The sequence below is a fragment of the Ptychodera flava genome, chromosome 8, assembly GCF_041260155.1.
Source record: "Ptychodera flava strain L36383 chromosome 8, AS_Pfla_20210202, whole genome shotgun sequence".
Lineage (NCBI taxonomy): Eukaryota > Metazoa > Hemichordata > Enteropneusta > Ptychoderidae > Ptychodera > Ptychodera flava.
Genome location: NC_091935.1, coordinates 28,929,170 through 28,945,667, shown reverse-complemented (window position 1 = coordinate 28,945,667; position 16,498 = coordinate 28,929,170). Strand labels below are relative to the sequence as shown.

Below are 16,498 nucleotides of genomic sequence, written 5' to 3'. Positions count from 1 at the left end.
TCACTAAACCTCGAGTCTCATTAAATATCATTGATCAAATAAATAGCAATATGAAGTAACAGACTGTCATTGGGTATTCACTAATGTTTATTTGTTGTTTTGTTTTTGTTTGTTTTTTTTACAACAACCAGAAAAGATTCACAAGAACGAGTCATCACACTCACTTTTAGCTTTGTTCTCCATGATCTTCTGCGCTATTTGCATGAATTGAGTTTCAAATTTCTTAAACTACAAACAGACTCAGAAGAATTGTCCCTCGTAATAAGAGAACTCTTACATGTACATGCCATAGACACATGGCATAATCTCAGCATGGACATGGGTACAGACAGATTTGCAACCCTAGTTTCAGTCTTTTTTGATCAAAGTCACTTGTTTTTGACAGGTATATTGGAACCATGTTTTAATGAAACAGTCTGATGTACTGTTTGTTTTAATACTTCAATTCTATTAATATCTGTTGGTTGTTTATCTCTTTTACAGCTTGTTAACACCATTTTCAAACTTTCAGGATCTTATGATTTCATTTTTGTCTTATTAGAGACTTTTGATTGCTGCTCGACATAAAATACAAATGTGCTTTAATGTCACATTTAACATTGTTAACATTTTCACAAAAAAACATTTTTTGCCAATGTTACTGTTACACAAAACGATGCTTTGACAAGATGACATCTTCGTTCTTTGAATTCCAGCAATACTGCTGTGCAGTTAACAGTAGATATAGAAAACTGTATTTCCTTCCATAACGGAGTCGCTAGCCGGCACCTTTTGCCCAGGAAAAGGAACCCTGTTCATGGGCAACTCCTGATTGCACTGTATTTGCATAGGGTACCTGGAGTAAATGACCTTTTGGTGACCGAAGGTCATGACTGCCGATGACCTTCATGACAAGGGACAGGGTTGACTGCTCTTTTTTGTGCACAATGATTAGGTTTGTTTTTGACATAGTGTATAAGTCATGAGCCCGTGAATGATATAAAGATTGCATGGCTTGTCACAGCCACGACTTTATCAGAAATTCTGGACATGATTTAGTGAAATGATTTAGTCGAGAGTGGCTGAGACAGGACTGTTAATAAGAGAGGCTTTGTCAAGTAATTCTTGTGACTTGCCCCGGCTCACTTAACTCATAGGATACTCTGAAACTTTGTGATAGCGCCAGCCTTACCGCTTACCTTGAATATAAACCATGTTTAATTTCTGAATATTGCGCATGCTGTAGTTTAGGCAAATTATGTATATTGCATTAGACTGTAACCTTTATAGCAACTGTAAATCTTTCATCAGTTTTTCAACAAACAAACATGAATTCATGTAAAGATGGTATTGTATAATTTACTGGGTTGAAATACAAACAGGAAGTATAATAGAGTTCTCACTTTGTCCCAGTCTTTCTTATGTCTGGGAATTTTAAGGTTGGAAAAAATATGATTTTCTTATCATACAGTGGTTTGGCTTCCACTGAACTCATTGAAGTTATACAAGTTAATCATTTTGATTTGGAGACTTGTGTACATATGATTACATCATGTCTCCACAGTTCATTTGAATGTTGAAAAATAATGCAAAGTTGTCTAGACAGTTAGTTCTACTTGATTCAATAAAGAGAGCAAACCTGCATAAAACAATACAACTCCATGATTGGTTAAAAACTTGTTTTGAATGTCCAGAGAACATAAGAACATGGGGGGGGGGGGGGGGGGGGGGATGGAGGGGGGGGGGGGGGGTGACCTCAACATGATGTTATACCATGTTATCTTTACTTCTTACACGAATCCGCTATATTAACTGACAACTCAATAACCATATCATTCAAATATTGAATGATATGGTTATATAAATTTTAATGATATGGTTTTGCACAGAATTTCCATCTTACTCAATTTTCAAAAACCTGTGTGCAATTTTTCTTCGTGCAAAATGTTGAAGTTTAAATTCAAAAAATAGGTGCATGAAAGTGGCCTGGTTCTCCTACAATGGTTGGGGTAATAGATCAAATTACATGTAGCTGGTGACTGCAATGAAGCCATCAATGTTCATGATATTTAATGCCTTCTTTCGACAGTCAACAGGTAGACAGGGACAGTCAATTGCGGTTCAGTGTTTACACTGGCTTTGCAGGTGTAGAAGATTACATATATTCTCTGCTGACTCTATCCCAGTATCAAAACAGTTGTTTGAGGCTAAAGACTCAATAATAGATGAATCAACTCTACCTGGTCTGCTCTGACATTTTCCACAGTGAAATTAAACCACACTCTAAATCGTGGATTACACGTATCTGGTCTAATAAATAAATCATATTCATATTCAGTGATGTAGTCGACTCTGCCAAGGTTACCTGGGAAACAAGAAAACAGAAATAGTGAAATTGCGTCTGAAGAAAAGGCAGTCATGGGATATTTGAAATTTGAGGTTTAACCTCCATCTATCATGATTACTGCTTTGTTGCTGAATACAACCTATTGTTTTCTTAATTCAATATTTTCCCAGGAAATGCAGGATTATGAATATCTTATTGCATTTACTGTGAATTACGGACAAGCATAGATGTATCTAAATTAGACCATTGATCTTACTTAATGGCTACTAATCATCTCTCAACACTGCTTAAGGCATCTTCACAAAGGTAAACTCCAACTCTGTTGAAGCAATCTACATTGGCGCCTACACAAATTTAAGTCCCTATATAGGATTAAAATGATTATGACCACAAACTGCGTTGTGTTTCTGCATCAACTTTTCAGTGTATTGGTATAAATAATGAATGAGTAGTTTCAGTTCTAATTTTTAGTTTTACATTTTAAATATTTCCATTCTTGTCCCAATATATATAGCTTTTGCACAATATTTCCTCTCCATACGTGTATCTTTTTCACAATAATTCAATATCAATGCACTGAATAAAATATAGCACACTATTTCTCAAATCAACACAAAATCTTGTTGGCCAAAATCTATAAATGTCATATTGCATCTGATATCTGCAAAACATTTCAAAAGTTTTGGATTTCTGCCTCTAAATTCTTGAAATTCATGATGTGAGACTAGTTGAAATTTACATGTCCATGGTTGATATTATCATGTCTACAATGCAGACAAGCTCTGAGGATTGTTAGCGATTTGACAAAATACCATTACAACAGCTAAAATGGCTGGATTGGGCCAAAAGATATAACAGATATGTTTCTTATCCTAAGTATACTAAACACTGATACTGTGAAATAATATTTTGTTTTTGTTTTGTCTTCCTTTTTTGCTTTCTTTCATTAGGCTCACAAGGTCCAACTACTGACAAGAAAACAACACAAGTGAAAATGCTTACATACAGTGTCAATTCTAAGTGTAGCAAGGTAACAACAAAAAGTTCACTGTTCTGAAATTATTTTTGCCTTTTTATTAAGCATTTAACTTTTGGATCTGAGGGTCTACATATAGTGCATTGGTAATCAGATCACAGGCAACTTTTCCTTCTCACCAACCAATCACATATATAGACGCTAAAACAAAATTTACATACTTCCTTATCACATGATTTCCCACACATCTTTATTTAGTATCTTTTGTGTTACAGATAGCTACCCTTTCCGTCTTTATCATGGAGGGAGGGGGCAGATATGTTGCTAACTGCACTCTCTGCTATGTAGTGCCATGTAGATGTCATTCTTGCAAGTTAGATCTTTTTTTCCTGTTCTACGAACCTATGCAGCTGTTGCTGTAAAGATGCTTGTAGACAATGTGGTTTACGATTATGTACAAATATCTTACAATTACAAGGAGGCTGTATTCAAAATGTTCACCGAAAACCTGTGTGCTTTAACAAGCATTTTCTGTTCAGGACAGATAGATACAGGTTGCTGATTTTCACTCAAGTTGTTTTGAGTTTTGATACAGTGCACTGATGAGGTTTAACAGCATACAGTCACCTGTAATCTAAATACGCCCATATATGGTCAAAGGGGCATTCCTTGGTATTCAAAATGCCTTTGTGAGGGCGCTGTTTTTAAAAAGTGGCCACCCACTTAAAATCTGTGATTGGTTAGATTTTCTCTTTCCATGGTAACTGTGGCAAAATTGGAACAGGTGACAGTATACCGATGAGGTTTAACAGCAACATGACAACAGAAGACCATGCTATTCGATGACATCTCAAAACCTTGATCACAACAAAATCTTATATTCTTGAGCTTAGAACGGGGAATTTATAACTTTCTTTCAAGTGTACGAAATTGAAATTTGACCTAATTGGTAATCAGTGACCATTGTTTTTTCAGTTACTTTGAATTAAATTTCAATCTTTTAGAGGTTCTCAGGTTCTCATCAAGACCTACAGACAGTATATCACTTGTGTATATTCAATGTTATAGATGACATACAACATTACTGTTTTCTTGTCTTTTTTCTACAACTTACCCCATTCAAAACAAGCATCAAAAACTACTCACCGCATTCAAAACAAGCATCAAAAACTAAATGCCCCTTTTTGGGTCTGCCACTATAACCTGGAGGAACAACAGCAAACTTGTTGACATTTCCAACAACACCTTCGTCACTACCATCATCACTACCTACAGGTATAAAATAAAATCACACGTAAGATACATGTTGTTTTACAACTGCTATTGCCTTATGTTTTTGTGGTTACGCTCCTAGAAATTGATACAATTAAATTAAGACTAAAGAAGCATGTAAGATATCAGAATTATTTTAATGCAAATTTATTCACTTGATAATTTTTTCGATGGCGAAAACAAAGGACTAACTCCATGTTAATGGTCAATTTAATAAAGAACTACTGCAAAAACTTAGCAACGAGGACTGTGGTTTTAGGCACTGAAGTTCATGTGTAAAAGTATAGTAGCGGTGACTTTTTGACAACTGTCATCCATTTTCACATACTTTGTTTTTTTTGATAACATTTCTTGTTCATTGGTATGTTCTGTACATCAGATATGTTCCCCTACTTTTCCCAATGGTATGCTGAGTGTCCAGCATTTGACAATGAAACACATCTTTCACAGGAGTAAGCATTTTTGTTATGGATGTAAAAACAAATTAATTTTGTAAATATACTGAAACATCAACTGTCTCTGTAATATTTATAATGCTATATTAATAGTGTTACAGTGTGACAGATTCAGATACCGTCATGGGCACAAAAACATCTCAAAAATCAAAGCTATGCCACAGGCACAGGTAGTATGAAGGGCCGTACAGATTGTACTTTCTCGCGCGGTAAGTCAACGTATGCATTCTTATGCGTCAGTGATAACAGGATAGTCGACAAAAATTGGATAAGCGACCTCACTGGACATATGCTAAATCGGTTGAAACTATTACCATGGCAACAAAACTGCGTCAAGTATTTGCAGGAAAGAAATGGCAACAAACACGGTTAATTGACCACGGCAAAAAGTTGGACTTTTTCGAGAGTTAAACTGTTTCCGACATGTATATCTGTAGACTATCCTTAAATTTATACATGAGATGTTTTGTTCCGTTTAACATTTTGTCAGATTGTCTCGTGTGGACCGACGGAGATACATAACACAAACAGCTTCGCCAGCAGTCTCATAACAGTTTTCCAGTCGGGATAGCCAGACTATATACTGAGCGGTCGAAAAATAAACCGCTGTCATTGATATTCAATTTCAAACTGTCAAGAAATTGTTCTCCTAATACTCTGCTGATTTTGATCAAAATGTACGTATGAACTGTTAAAGCAGACTCTTCTACTCTTAACGTACTCACCTGAGTCAATCTTCTTGTCCGCCATTTTTATACCCAACTACCTTTGCGATACTGTCCACAGTAACTATTGGACAAAACCATTTACCAGACAGGGGTGACAGTGATCAAATATTTCAAAATATTTACTTCTCAAATTTTGGTTGGGGTGGCAATTATAACGGTATACCGTTACTCATACGTTCACTCGCCAATTTAATACGCTTAGTAGCATGGAGTGTGCTTAAGTGAATTCTTTTGAAATATTTCCCAGAAACTTAAATATCTCGTTGCCTTCTGCATTCATACGTGCCGCGCATTCCAAATGAAACAGTCTTCTCCTTGCACGGAGACGCGGGCAAGCTAAATCCACGGGAAAGTAGGCAAGCGGCACGGCGGCGGTGACTACCGACTGAAGCGGCATCCTGCGTACTTTCATATCATGTATTGTATTATTTTGGGTTCTCAATAAACTGAGTTTGTTCGGGAGAGCCATGCATAACTCATTGTTTGCGTCTGAGATCCTTTCGTTTCCCGCGGTATGCACCGTACGTAGGTTGTACGCTATGCGGGCTAGGGCTTTATGTCTGGACACACTAACAAATGCATTACGTCATGATTTTGGGGTCATACCGCCTCATCACATCTGTATGCCTTTATCATAATTCTAATTGAAACCGGTTAACCCGAAATTTTATGAAATTTTGATCGTAATGTTCAACTCAATAATTGGCAAAAATTATTTTGTGTTCATTTGAGCCATGTTTCAATAATATCGCCCGGTCTTGTCATGCAAAAAAACCGCCATTCAGTTGGTACTATTTTACTGAGCGGATTGTTACAGTGCGTACTGGGGCTTACATAGATGTGTGCAATTTTCTGAGGAAGTTATTTTTGTTGTACAGTGCTCAGCACATATTGTGTCCTGTTACGTTCTGTCACCTTAGAACACCACATTGACAACCGTTTTTTGTTGGCACCAAAATCCTCATTTTAACCCGTTATCAGTTATTTCTAGTAAGCATTTATAGCTACGCCGTGTAAGGCGTATTTACTATCAAAGAGTAGGGTTTTATCGGCCAAAGTTTATATACGGTCATTTCTCAGTCGACACTACGCCATCTTGTAGAGCACGTTTTGACAAATTTTTAGTGTAACCCTGAAATAGCTGCTGCCTCTGCTATTTTTTATTGCTGGGAGCCAGCTTTAAAATTTAAGACTTTGTTGCAAGAAAGCTGCCGCTTCGTCGTTTGAAGAAACAAGGAAAAAGGGTGAGTACATGTCTTTAGTTTGCACATATCTGCTCAGTGCTAGTGCTGTCAAGCTCGGTACGTCTCCCACATTTGAAAACATTTAGCGAGACGTCCGGAAAATGTGCATGTTTTCAGTCAGAGTAAGGGTAAACCGCGTATCGAAAGTCTAGTTCCTGCCACCAAATTAGAAAATGGTTTATCACAAAACACCAGGACGTAGTTATTGCTTATCTTTACTGCCCGTTTTCTGGTTGTGCGGAATTTCCTGGCCTGACATACGACTGAACGAAGCCCTGTCCAAACTTCCGAACACGTGGTTTGAATACAAGCTTTGTGTGTCCGTCTGAGAGCTTATAGTTGGCTTCTATCGCTGATAACGTGCAAGGTGACAAATTTTCCCGTTACACAGTATGCAATGAAAGCGTTCGAAATGAGTTTTCAGTTCGCCATTTTATATATTTGAAAAGCAACACAACAAATTTTTTTTTTATATTTTTGGGCGGGATTCGGCAACTAGCAAAATTTTGCTACACTTGACGTGGTCCACGGGTGTCATTGTTACAATTTTAGTTGCAGCTGTACACGACTCTCCACTGGGCCGTTACACGCTAGTTGCGCCCTATTACCACTGCGGGAAATTGGACGGGTGAATATTGAACCGAAAAACTAACTCCATTTCGATTTGAGGAAGGGGGTTCCAGACAAGGAATCAATACTTTACGAATTTTGTCTGTAAGATTTGTCCGAATACCGTTAGATTGTTTGAGAACTTGCGTTTCATTGTTTACCCCGTCTTTATCAGCCCATTGTCACAAACAAAAGCGGGTAGTATTTTGACTGTAGGCTTTGTTTTTGGTTTGCAATTTATACAGGCAACATTTCGTGTCTAACGTTAATGCTTCAAACAAGGCCACCATCTCAGACAGGGAAAATCAAAACGGAGACTGTAGCTAACTTCGCAGGTAGCCGACTATTGGCACGAGAATGAGACTATAGTTGTTTGCAGCCTTATAGAAGCTTGTAGTGATACCTGCTGAAATTGCATGTCAGAAAAAAAATGAAAAATCTTCTAATAATGAGCCACAGCATAGAAATTTTATCTCAAATGAGCATTTTACGTCTCTTATTGTTACTACAGCTTTTTTTGTTGTCAGTGTCAACTTTTGGTGCGAATTACAAACAATATACTTTATTTTTTCCTAGATATGATACATCCATTACGAGACACCTCTGAACTTTCATCTTTTCAACAAATTTTTGATAACCAATTTGAACAGGAAAGCTCATTTTGTTGAAGACGAATTGCTGTACACAAATGTAGATGCGTTTTTAAAATTTTTAAACCAATAGGAAGTGTGAAGTAAAAAATGTAAAAAAATAAAAATTTGTACATAATGTTATTGAGATGGCCAGTGGTCACTTGAATTTTTCTAGTTATGGAAACCTGAATGACTTGGTGAGCATTCTATAGAAGCTGGTGTTATTCACATGTTTAAATTTAATTTCTGCACAGAGAAATTCTATACAAGGCGATGTGAAATAAAATTCATTCAGGCATTGACGAGGGAGCCGTGTTTATGTCAGACAGTTGTTGTGTATGCATGAACTGGAAGATTGCATTATTAGAAATGAAATGGAAGCACTTTCTTGATTGAGGGTGTAATTTACTAGCAAAAGTAACTTCTGAGCCCCAGTCCCCAAGGACCTTCAGTAATTTATTTGAATTTTCAGTGAATTGAGGAAAGTATAGGCTGTCTGCATAAATTGCTACCTCCTATTGGGAATTTGCCACAGGAGTCTTTTCTCTGGCCAAGTTGCAACACACAATGTGGGACCCAACCTTTTAAGTATCTTGATCTTATAGCACATTCCCTGCCAACTCTAAGCCTGCAAGGTAATTTTGACATGGTCCTATTTTTATGCTGTCCAATTGCTTTATATGTTTTCTTTCATCTTCAGTTTAACATCTTTGACAGCAATGGAATATAGTTTCCTATTAATCACTAATTCCGACGCCATTTAATTGTATAAATTGTGAAGATTCATCTTTAAAAAAAATAAGCTTGTTCATTGTACAGTGTATGCTTGACATAAAATTTGAGTTCTGAGATGTATTGAATCTGTCCTGTGTATTTGTTTTTTGACTGTGATAAATATTGATTCAGTTTGTGAAGAAGTATTGATTTTTAGAACATCGACTAACTATTAAAAATAGTACTTTCTTATCCCTGTCCGTGAAATGTGAGTTAGCCCATGCTTCCAATTGAGAACATTATACAGTGTCGGATTTTGATATGTTTGGCTTTTTTTAGACACCACAAACACCTTTAGCACATATATTTTACATGACAGACAGTGACCCTGTTTTAATCAATCTCTATTTTTATAGCTAAGGACATTTCCAATAGCTTTTGTGATACACTTGTTTTGTACAGGGTAAAGGACAGAACTCTTTATAACCCTTTTCATATGCATCAAAGTCTGTGATTAGACAACTTTCTAAAATTTTGCAGCTCACTAGAAAAAAATAATGCGTGAATAGTGTTCTTTGTGTCAATGTAATAAATCTTGAGCAAAAGAGATGTAAACAAATGGTAGGGTGGATCACTTCCAGCAGTATGAATTGAGAAAAATTCTATGCTATCACTTGCTTTTTTGTTTTATCTCACTGTAAAAAGCCTTTAAAAGTTTAGAACAGTGGTTATTAATGATGTTGGGTTTTTATCTAGAGTTGCATAAACTAATCGAAATGGCATGCATACACCATAGGTTGTTAAGAGATGTAGTTAATATTTTATTTTAAATGTAAATGTAGAGCAGTCTGTCTGTAATATTGAGCAACAGTAAATCTAAATTATAGCTGTTGCCCTCTGACCATAAAATGATTGGGAAGAATAACCGAAAAGTGTATAGCCCAGAAAATTACTCCAAACAAACTTGAAAATTGAATTGCCCATACAAAAATAGGTTTTAGGACAATTTTCAGTTGGTTTATAGAAATGTTTGTTTTTTCTGATTTCTTATTGCAGCTTCTTGTGGTTTTCTTTCAGAAACCAGTTTCAAGTTTCCTGGGCGAGCATTATATATATATCCATATAGCATCTGCTGTGTAAAATATAATAGCGGGACAGTTGCGGGACTCCTTTGGACAAAACAGTATACTTTAAAATTCTAACAATTACGTTAATCAAACTTTTGTCGTTGAATATACTAATGGATTTTCTTTTTTCTCCTCTCCTTTTGTTTATTTCAAATTTCTTTTCATATTTGTAATTTTGTTTTCTGTATTATGTTCATTTGGCACTTTCTTTTGTTATATTTGTTTTTCCTTTGTTTTTCCCCTATTTTCCCCTTTCTTTTATTTTAAAATGATTTTACAGAATTTTAAATTAGAAGATGGACACACAAGTAACTGCAAACACATTAGTGGAGACTCAACAGAATGGAATTATGCGTAACAACGGTGGTATTGTGCCCCCAGGGATTGAAGATACAAAAACAAATTTGATCATCAACTATCTACCCCAAACCATGACTCAAGAAGAAATCAAATCTTTATTTAGTAGTATTGGAGAGATAGAATCATGTAAGCTTATCCGCGACAAAATTACAGGTAAGATTATGTATGATCTTAGAGTGCTATTTGAATGTAATTTAAGCGGTGTTGCTTTTCTATCCCAAGTTGCTGTTACATTAAAAGGTGATGGTAAGCAACATTTAATGGTTAAAATTACCCCTCCACTCCCAATCGAAAAATCTTATTTTGGAAGTTTTCAGTTTTTAAGCCCTCCTTAATTCAAAACATGTCATTATAATGCTGGAACAATCGTAAGACTGAGCAAGTCTGGCCAGACCACAACATCTGCCAAAATGTTTGTTGCTAATTTTTCATGCATAGTGGGTTTTGTGGCAAAGGTCAAGCTGAGCTTTTAGGGTAGAATGGTTTGCCATTATATTGACCAAACTGACCACATCCGGTTTGCGTATTTTTTTTTGTTCAGTTTGTATGCTGTGATGAAAGCAGACATTCGGTGAAATCAATATTCAGAAACAAAAGAGTGATTTACCAGTTCTCAAGATTGATTCTAGCAAGCAAGTTAAATTGTAGTACAAGATTTTAAAAGGGCATTTTGCAGTGAGGTTGTCTAAATTAATGCGCCATTCACTGTATACAAGGTGAATTATTGTCTTTGCTTTGAATTTGACACCGTCCAAGACCAAGATTGAAACAGTCAGATGTTCATATTTTTCTGTTGGCTTCAATTCTCACTGAACAACATCTGCATAAAATTCAGAGAGTGTAATAGCATAATTGGTTGAAGTTCATTTCAATAGTTATTCGGAATTCAGAAGAGCAGATAAGTTTTACGGCTTCATAAACAGCAATAGATAATGGCTCAGGTGTCATCTGGGTACCATCTACTTTACATGCATAAAGAGCATGCCATTATGTGATGGACTTGTCTTTGCTTGATAGAAATCACCTGCATAAATTGCATGTTTGATCTAGCTTCCAACCAAAGCCCATTTGTTATGATCAATTTTCAGCTTACTTCCAAACGACCACGAGTAATGAGATACCAATGACTAAGATTCACTTTGGTTTGTTTCAAGCCACACTGCCATGCTCTGTTATAATAATATAAATTGAAAAATCAGAATTTCCCACAAAAACTTCTTTTTGCCACCTAATTGTCATACCAGTCTGTTTTACTACAGTAAAAGTGGACTTTTTGAGCAGAAATATGTTAAGATTTTGTTCAATTTTTTGTCCAATCAGACAGTTTGCAACTCTGAAGTATTGAATCCCAGGGTGAAGCAGTTTTGCTGTGAAAGAAATTTTACGAGGTCATCGAATGTATGTTTAAGTTGAGTTTAACCCTTCAATAGCCATAATGGTAGGGGTTTTGACCCATTTATGAGGAAATGGGGGCAGGAGATTTTTCTATGTGAATGTTTGCTCCCCATACAAAATGGATCTATAACATGTCAGATGTAGGAATCCCTATGAAGATGTTAGTTGAATGACTTAGATGTATGAAATTGTCCCCAGTGTTGATCAAATCTGATGGTCCCTATGCCTGTGACCACATCTTTTGCTATGATTAATGTTTTTGGCCAACCAAAGGTCTGTATCAAATAAGATGTTGTAAATATGAAGATTATGTCCAGGACAACCAAAATCAGTTAGGATGACATTGAGATTTCCTTCACACAAGTCATTTGAACCAGCAAGTAATGATTTGCATATCCATGTTTCTGATTCTCTCTCCCCCCCCCCCCCCCCCCCCCCCAACTTGAGAAATGAGTATCACTTGCTCAGCCCTGAACCTTCATAGTCTTCAATGTCAAATTTGTATATGATTTAAGCATGTGTGTTTAGAGGTTTTGGAATTTTTTGTCCCAGGTCTTCAGACTTGCAGGTATGTAATGAGCCCAGCAAACAGTGAAGTATAAAACTAGGCTGTTTTTTCAGCTGTTGATCGTCAATGCTCACAGTAAAAACACCATGCTTTCTGATTATTACTGAAGCAGGTTATATAAAACGGGGTTTGATATCAAAGATGAGATGAAACGTAAAAAAAAAAAAAAAAATTAGTCATGGATCCCTGCTTTCTTAGGAAGCAGATTGGTTCGGTGGAAACTGCAGCATGCCCACAACAGGGTCATCGGTTACACTGGAAGTCCAACTGTTTGTTTAGGTATGGGGTGGAATTCTTGAGATAGATGGGAACAGTTGTTGGTTGGAGATAGTTTTCAGCCAAATATGCAACTAATGTAGGGCCCTCTGCTATATTTCAAGCGTAATAAAGTCAAGATGACTCCACAGGCAGTGACATTGCCCTGAAACGTTCACCAGCTGAAACCAGAAACTTGTCCATGATCAGATACAGTGGCATACTGGAATTCGCGAATTAAGAATTTGCATACAGATTTGAATTTTAAAAAGTTATATGGAGAGGAGAATGTAAATTGAGACTCCAATGAGAACTTAAATTGTATCATATTTGTAGCTCCTTGTTGGTCGATGGTGAGAAGCTTACATTTCCCCTACCTGTGGGCAGGCATTTTGTAAAGTATTAAAATTTTGTGCAGAAGCAATATAGAGTATTCTTTGCCATTGATACTGCATATGTTTAAAGAACTAGCCAGCATGAACCTATCCTGTGTTAGACTAGTTTTATGTAACAAAGGACATGGAAATAATTACTATTCATAACTCAAATTCATACGGTGACAGGCTATAAAATACGATAAACTGACATGAAAGGCTGAAGAATTTGATGGATGGGTTTTTCAAGGTCCAAACAGTCTGGTTTATAGAAGTATAAAAATCTTGCCTATATTTGGGTAAAAAAGGAGAGAAAGGGAAATGTACCAGTTACCCATTTTTGCTTAAGCCACACTGAAATTTTAATAGGGCTTTCTTCCTGTTGCTATGATGGCATATTCATACTGAAGAAGGAAAATTGCTTTTAGAGTACAAATTGTATGGTTGAGTTCAATTGGTTAATGAAATCAGAGAACTGATATATATTTTACTTAAGGAGTCCTCTTAAAGACTGTAATATATGCATTTCTTTTTATTCCTGAATCTTTGACTGAATATTTAAGTCCATATTGTGTATTTAGTTGACATATCAGCAGTAACCTGTCAGATGACTGTAGTTGCAGTCTGTTGTTAAGGCAAGAGATCAGATAAAGAGATTGTGCTACTGAATACCATGTCTAGTATTCTATTTTTACAAGGAAGATGGCAGAACTAGATACCAGAATTTTTTTTCCCCCTTGAGTGCCTTACTTTCCAGTTGGAAATATTAATGACACTTTCACTTTCAACTGTCATGACTATCTCAAAGTGTGCAAGCTACAATTTTAGAATTTTGCCTAAGATGTGAGCAAAAATGTCTTGATAGATTTCATTCCCTTTATTTCCTCTTGGATCACTGTTGTGAAATACACACAGGATTGCTGATATTGTGGAATACAGTCAGAACTTTGATTTTTTATTCCAGTGACAAAAATAACCTTTATTGATCTCTGTGTACAAAATTGTCTGAAAGCTATGACTGTAGTCAATCACTTTAGTGATATGCCTTTCAACATATTTTCTAAATGATTTTTGTGAGATTTGTGTGCGAGTGGTTAAAGTGTTTGGCATTGATGGGTATTCAGAGAAGTGCAAAGATGAATCCTGCGAGTTGTCATCAATTGTCATACATTATGAGACAGTGAACATGTTTTAAAATTCAAAATATCTTTGTAGAATTTCCTAGAAATTCCTTCAAGAAAGAATTTGCAGCTGTATTCAAATCCTGTATTGCCGTTCTTGGCATTTTAAAATTTTCTTAATTCTCGTAAAATCCTTTGAGTAATGAGCATTTTTAGAGCTTTCAAATTTTTCATTAAAAATAGTTTGCCTGTGGTGTATCAACAATGGGAAAACATATCTATTGAAAAATGTATTAATTTTTTTCCCGACAATTGGTACCCTGCACTTGTGTGCATGCTGTGTCTGTTCCTACCTGGTAGTATCTTCATTTTCCTGTTCCAGTTGGTGGCAGGAACACAAAAATCAATACCCAAAGTATGAAATTTAAATCGCCCTGTTGTGCCACCAGTGTCTGTAATATCAAAGTTCCTCCAAACTTATCCTGTACATCTATAACCTGTGTCCTTGAATCTGGGCAGTGTGTGAAATATCCCTGGCCATCTATTGACCTATTTCTGTTATAGCAATCATCACATTCTGCTATAAGGCTTTCATTTGATGAAAGTACACCTTGTTTGTTGACCACTTTTGAGTGTTTGTTTCTGATATCATTGTTTATATAATATTTTACTGTGGGAAGATAGAAGCTGATAACGTTTGGGTAGTGAAGCCATAAAATTACCATAAATGTGCACTAGTCTAATTCCCCCCCCCCCCCCCCCCCCCCAACTGGAAGTCTTTCAGAACATGCTCATTCCACACTTGCATTAAATTCTTCTGCATTTAAAATTAGCCGTCATGACTATTGTTAGGGGCTCACCGTGGTAACAGCCATACCTCTTGGGAAATAATCTACTTTAATGGTTATGAACAGATATTCCAAGATTTATAAAGTATGAAATTTTCAAAACCAGATTTACTTTGTGATATTAGGAAAAAAGCCTTCCACAATTCAACAATAGACTTTTGAGTGTAGCTTCAACGGTATGGACTAGATAATTTGTCAATTGTATGCTATGGTAAGCTGGCGTTTGCATAGATTGGACAATTACTTTTTATTGCAGCAAGGTTTTTATTTCTCCCTTTGAAAACAGAATTGCTCATTTGACAGCGGGTAGGTTTACAGTATTGAAAGTGTCCCATTATTTCAACACTTTGGTCAGGTCTGTTAAAGGACTTGTCAGTGGTTTTGACAAAAATTCAAACTGTACCTTGCATATTGACAAGATGAGTTGAACCTCCGTGGACAGCGCGTTTGAGGGGATCGCTGTATATACAGTGCTACAATGATCATGTATTATGCAGTATTATATCTTCAAATTGTCATTTTTGTCATATTTAGGCTAATTGTAAATTTTTATCAAAGGTAATTCAAATTTCAAATGAAAGTTGCTGTCATTTGCCACTACACCACCAGTAGATTTGGGTCAGTATCAACCATGTTTTCCTACTGCAGTAAAGTGAAAAGAATACTTTCACAAATTTATTTAGGTTTTTCTTCTAAAATATAAATCTTCAGTTTAGAGAAGAGAAACCGTAGTATGACATTTTAAAATTGCCAATCCAAACTTGTCTAAATCTGTCCTACATTTTAACTAGAAATAAAATTTGGTGAACTGGATCTTCCACGAAAGTAAAGACCTTTCATAGGTGGTTTAAACAAATTTATAATTATTAAAAAAGTTCTTTTATATCCATTTACAAAGTGCTAGCACAGTTTTGTCATGGTAACTGCATTTCGATTCAGTTAATAAGATGGTACTCACAAGATGCTGTGTAGGACTCTGGTTTCGTTCAATTTCTTTTCAAGCTAAACATTTGTGTAATAAAAATATCTGCCAAGGAATGTCTGCTTTCACAATGGCTGCATGGAGTAAAGGGCTTCTTTAAGTGTAACCAGCTTGCCTCAAATACCTTTCAAATTTTTATACTTTATGAATGACCTCTAAGACGACAGTTGTGTTGACAGTGTGACTTGTCTTAAGCAGATTTATGCAAGCATTTCATAATGTATAGCTATACAGTGTTGGTGTCATCTTTGCTATAGAAAGTTCGGTTTTCGTTTACTCAAGCCTTTGAATGAAAATGTCATTTGAAACAAACACCAGCATCTTTGTAGCAGCGTGGGCAGCTTTAAGTCTACATGCAAAACCTTTTAGGATTTTTCCTTTTGATCAACGAATTTCTTTCGTGAAAATGGCCTTGGACAAATTTGTTTTAGATTATGAATCAACAGACTAGGCTGAAAAGAAAGGAAATATGAGCCCAAGTCAATATTCAGAAATTAATGCGATGTAGATTA

The 16,498-nt window shown here is 36.0% G+C and overlaps 2 protein-coding genes across 12 annotated transcripts in view; one reads left to right on the top strand and one right to left on the bottom strand.

Moving 5' to 3' along the window:
- Window positions 1-5,904, bottom strand: part of LOC139138964 (cytosolic carboxypeptidase 6-like) — a 54,476-nt gene extending 48,572 nt beyond the window's left edge. For all 3 annotated transcript variants that reach the window (XM_070707610.1, XM_070707609.1, XM_070707611.1), the window contains exons 1-3: window positions 5,755-5,904; window positions 4,449-4,571; window positions 2,220-2,344 (exon numbers count right to left, since the gene is read on the bottom strand). In XM_070707610.1, coding sequence (XP_070563711.1) covers window positions 2,220-2,344; window positions 4,449-4,571; window positions 5,755-5,779 — 273 coding nt within the window. In that variant the 5' untranslated portion in view covers window positions 5,780-5,904. The remainder of the gene's footprint in view (window positions 1-2,219; window positions 2,345-4,448; window positions 4,572-5,754) is intronic.
- Window positions 5,905-6,591: 687 nt separating this feature from the next.
- Window positions 6,592-16,498, top strand: part of LOC139138965 (ELAV-like protein 4) — a 31,676-nt gene continuing 21,769 nt past the window's right edge. For 2 of the 9 annotated variants that reach the window (XM_070707619.1, XM_070707614.1), the window contains exons 1-2: window positions 6,610-6,747; window positions 10,364-10,596. In XM_070707619.1, the coding sequence (XP_070563720.1) occupies window positions 10,380-10,596 (217 nt within the window). In that variant the 5' untranslated portion in view covers window positions 6,610-6,747; window positions 10,364-10,379. Of the gene's footprint in view, window positions 7,002-10,033; window positions 10,140-10,363; window positions 10,597-16,498 lie in introns of those variants that run through there. The other 7 variants (XM_070707618.1, XM_070707615.1, XM_070707617.1 and 4 more) reach the window with 7 other exon arrangements.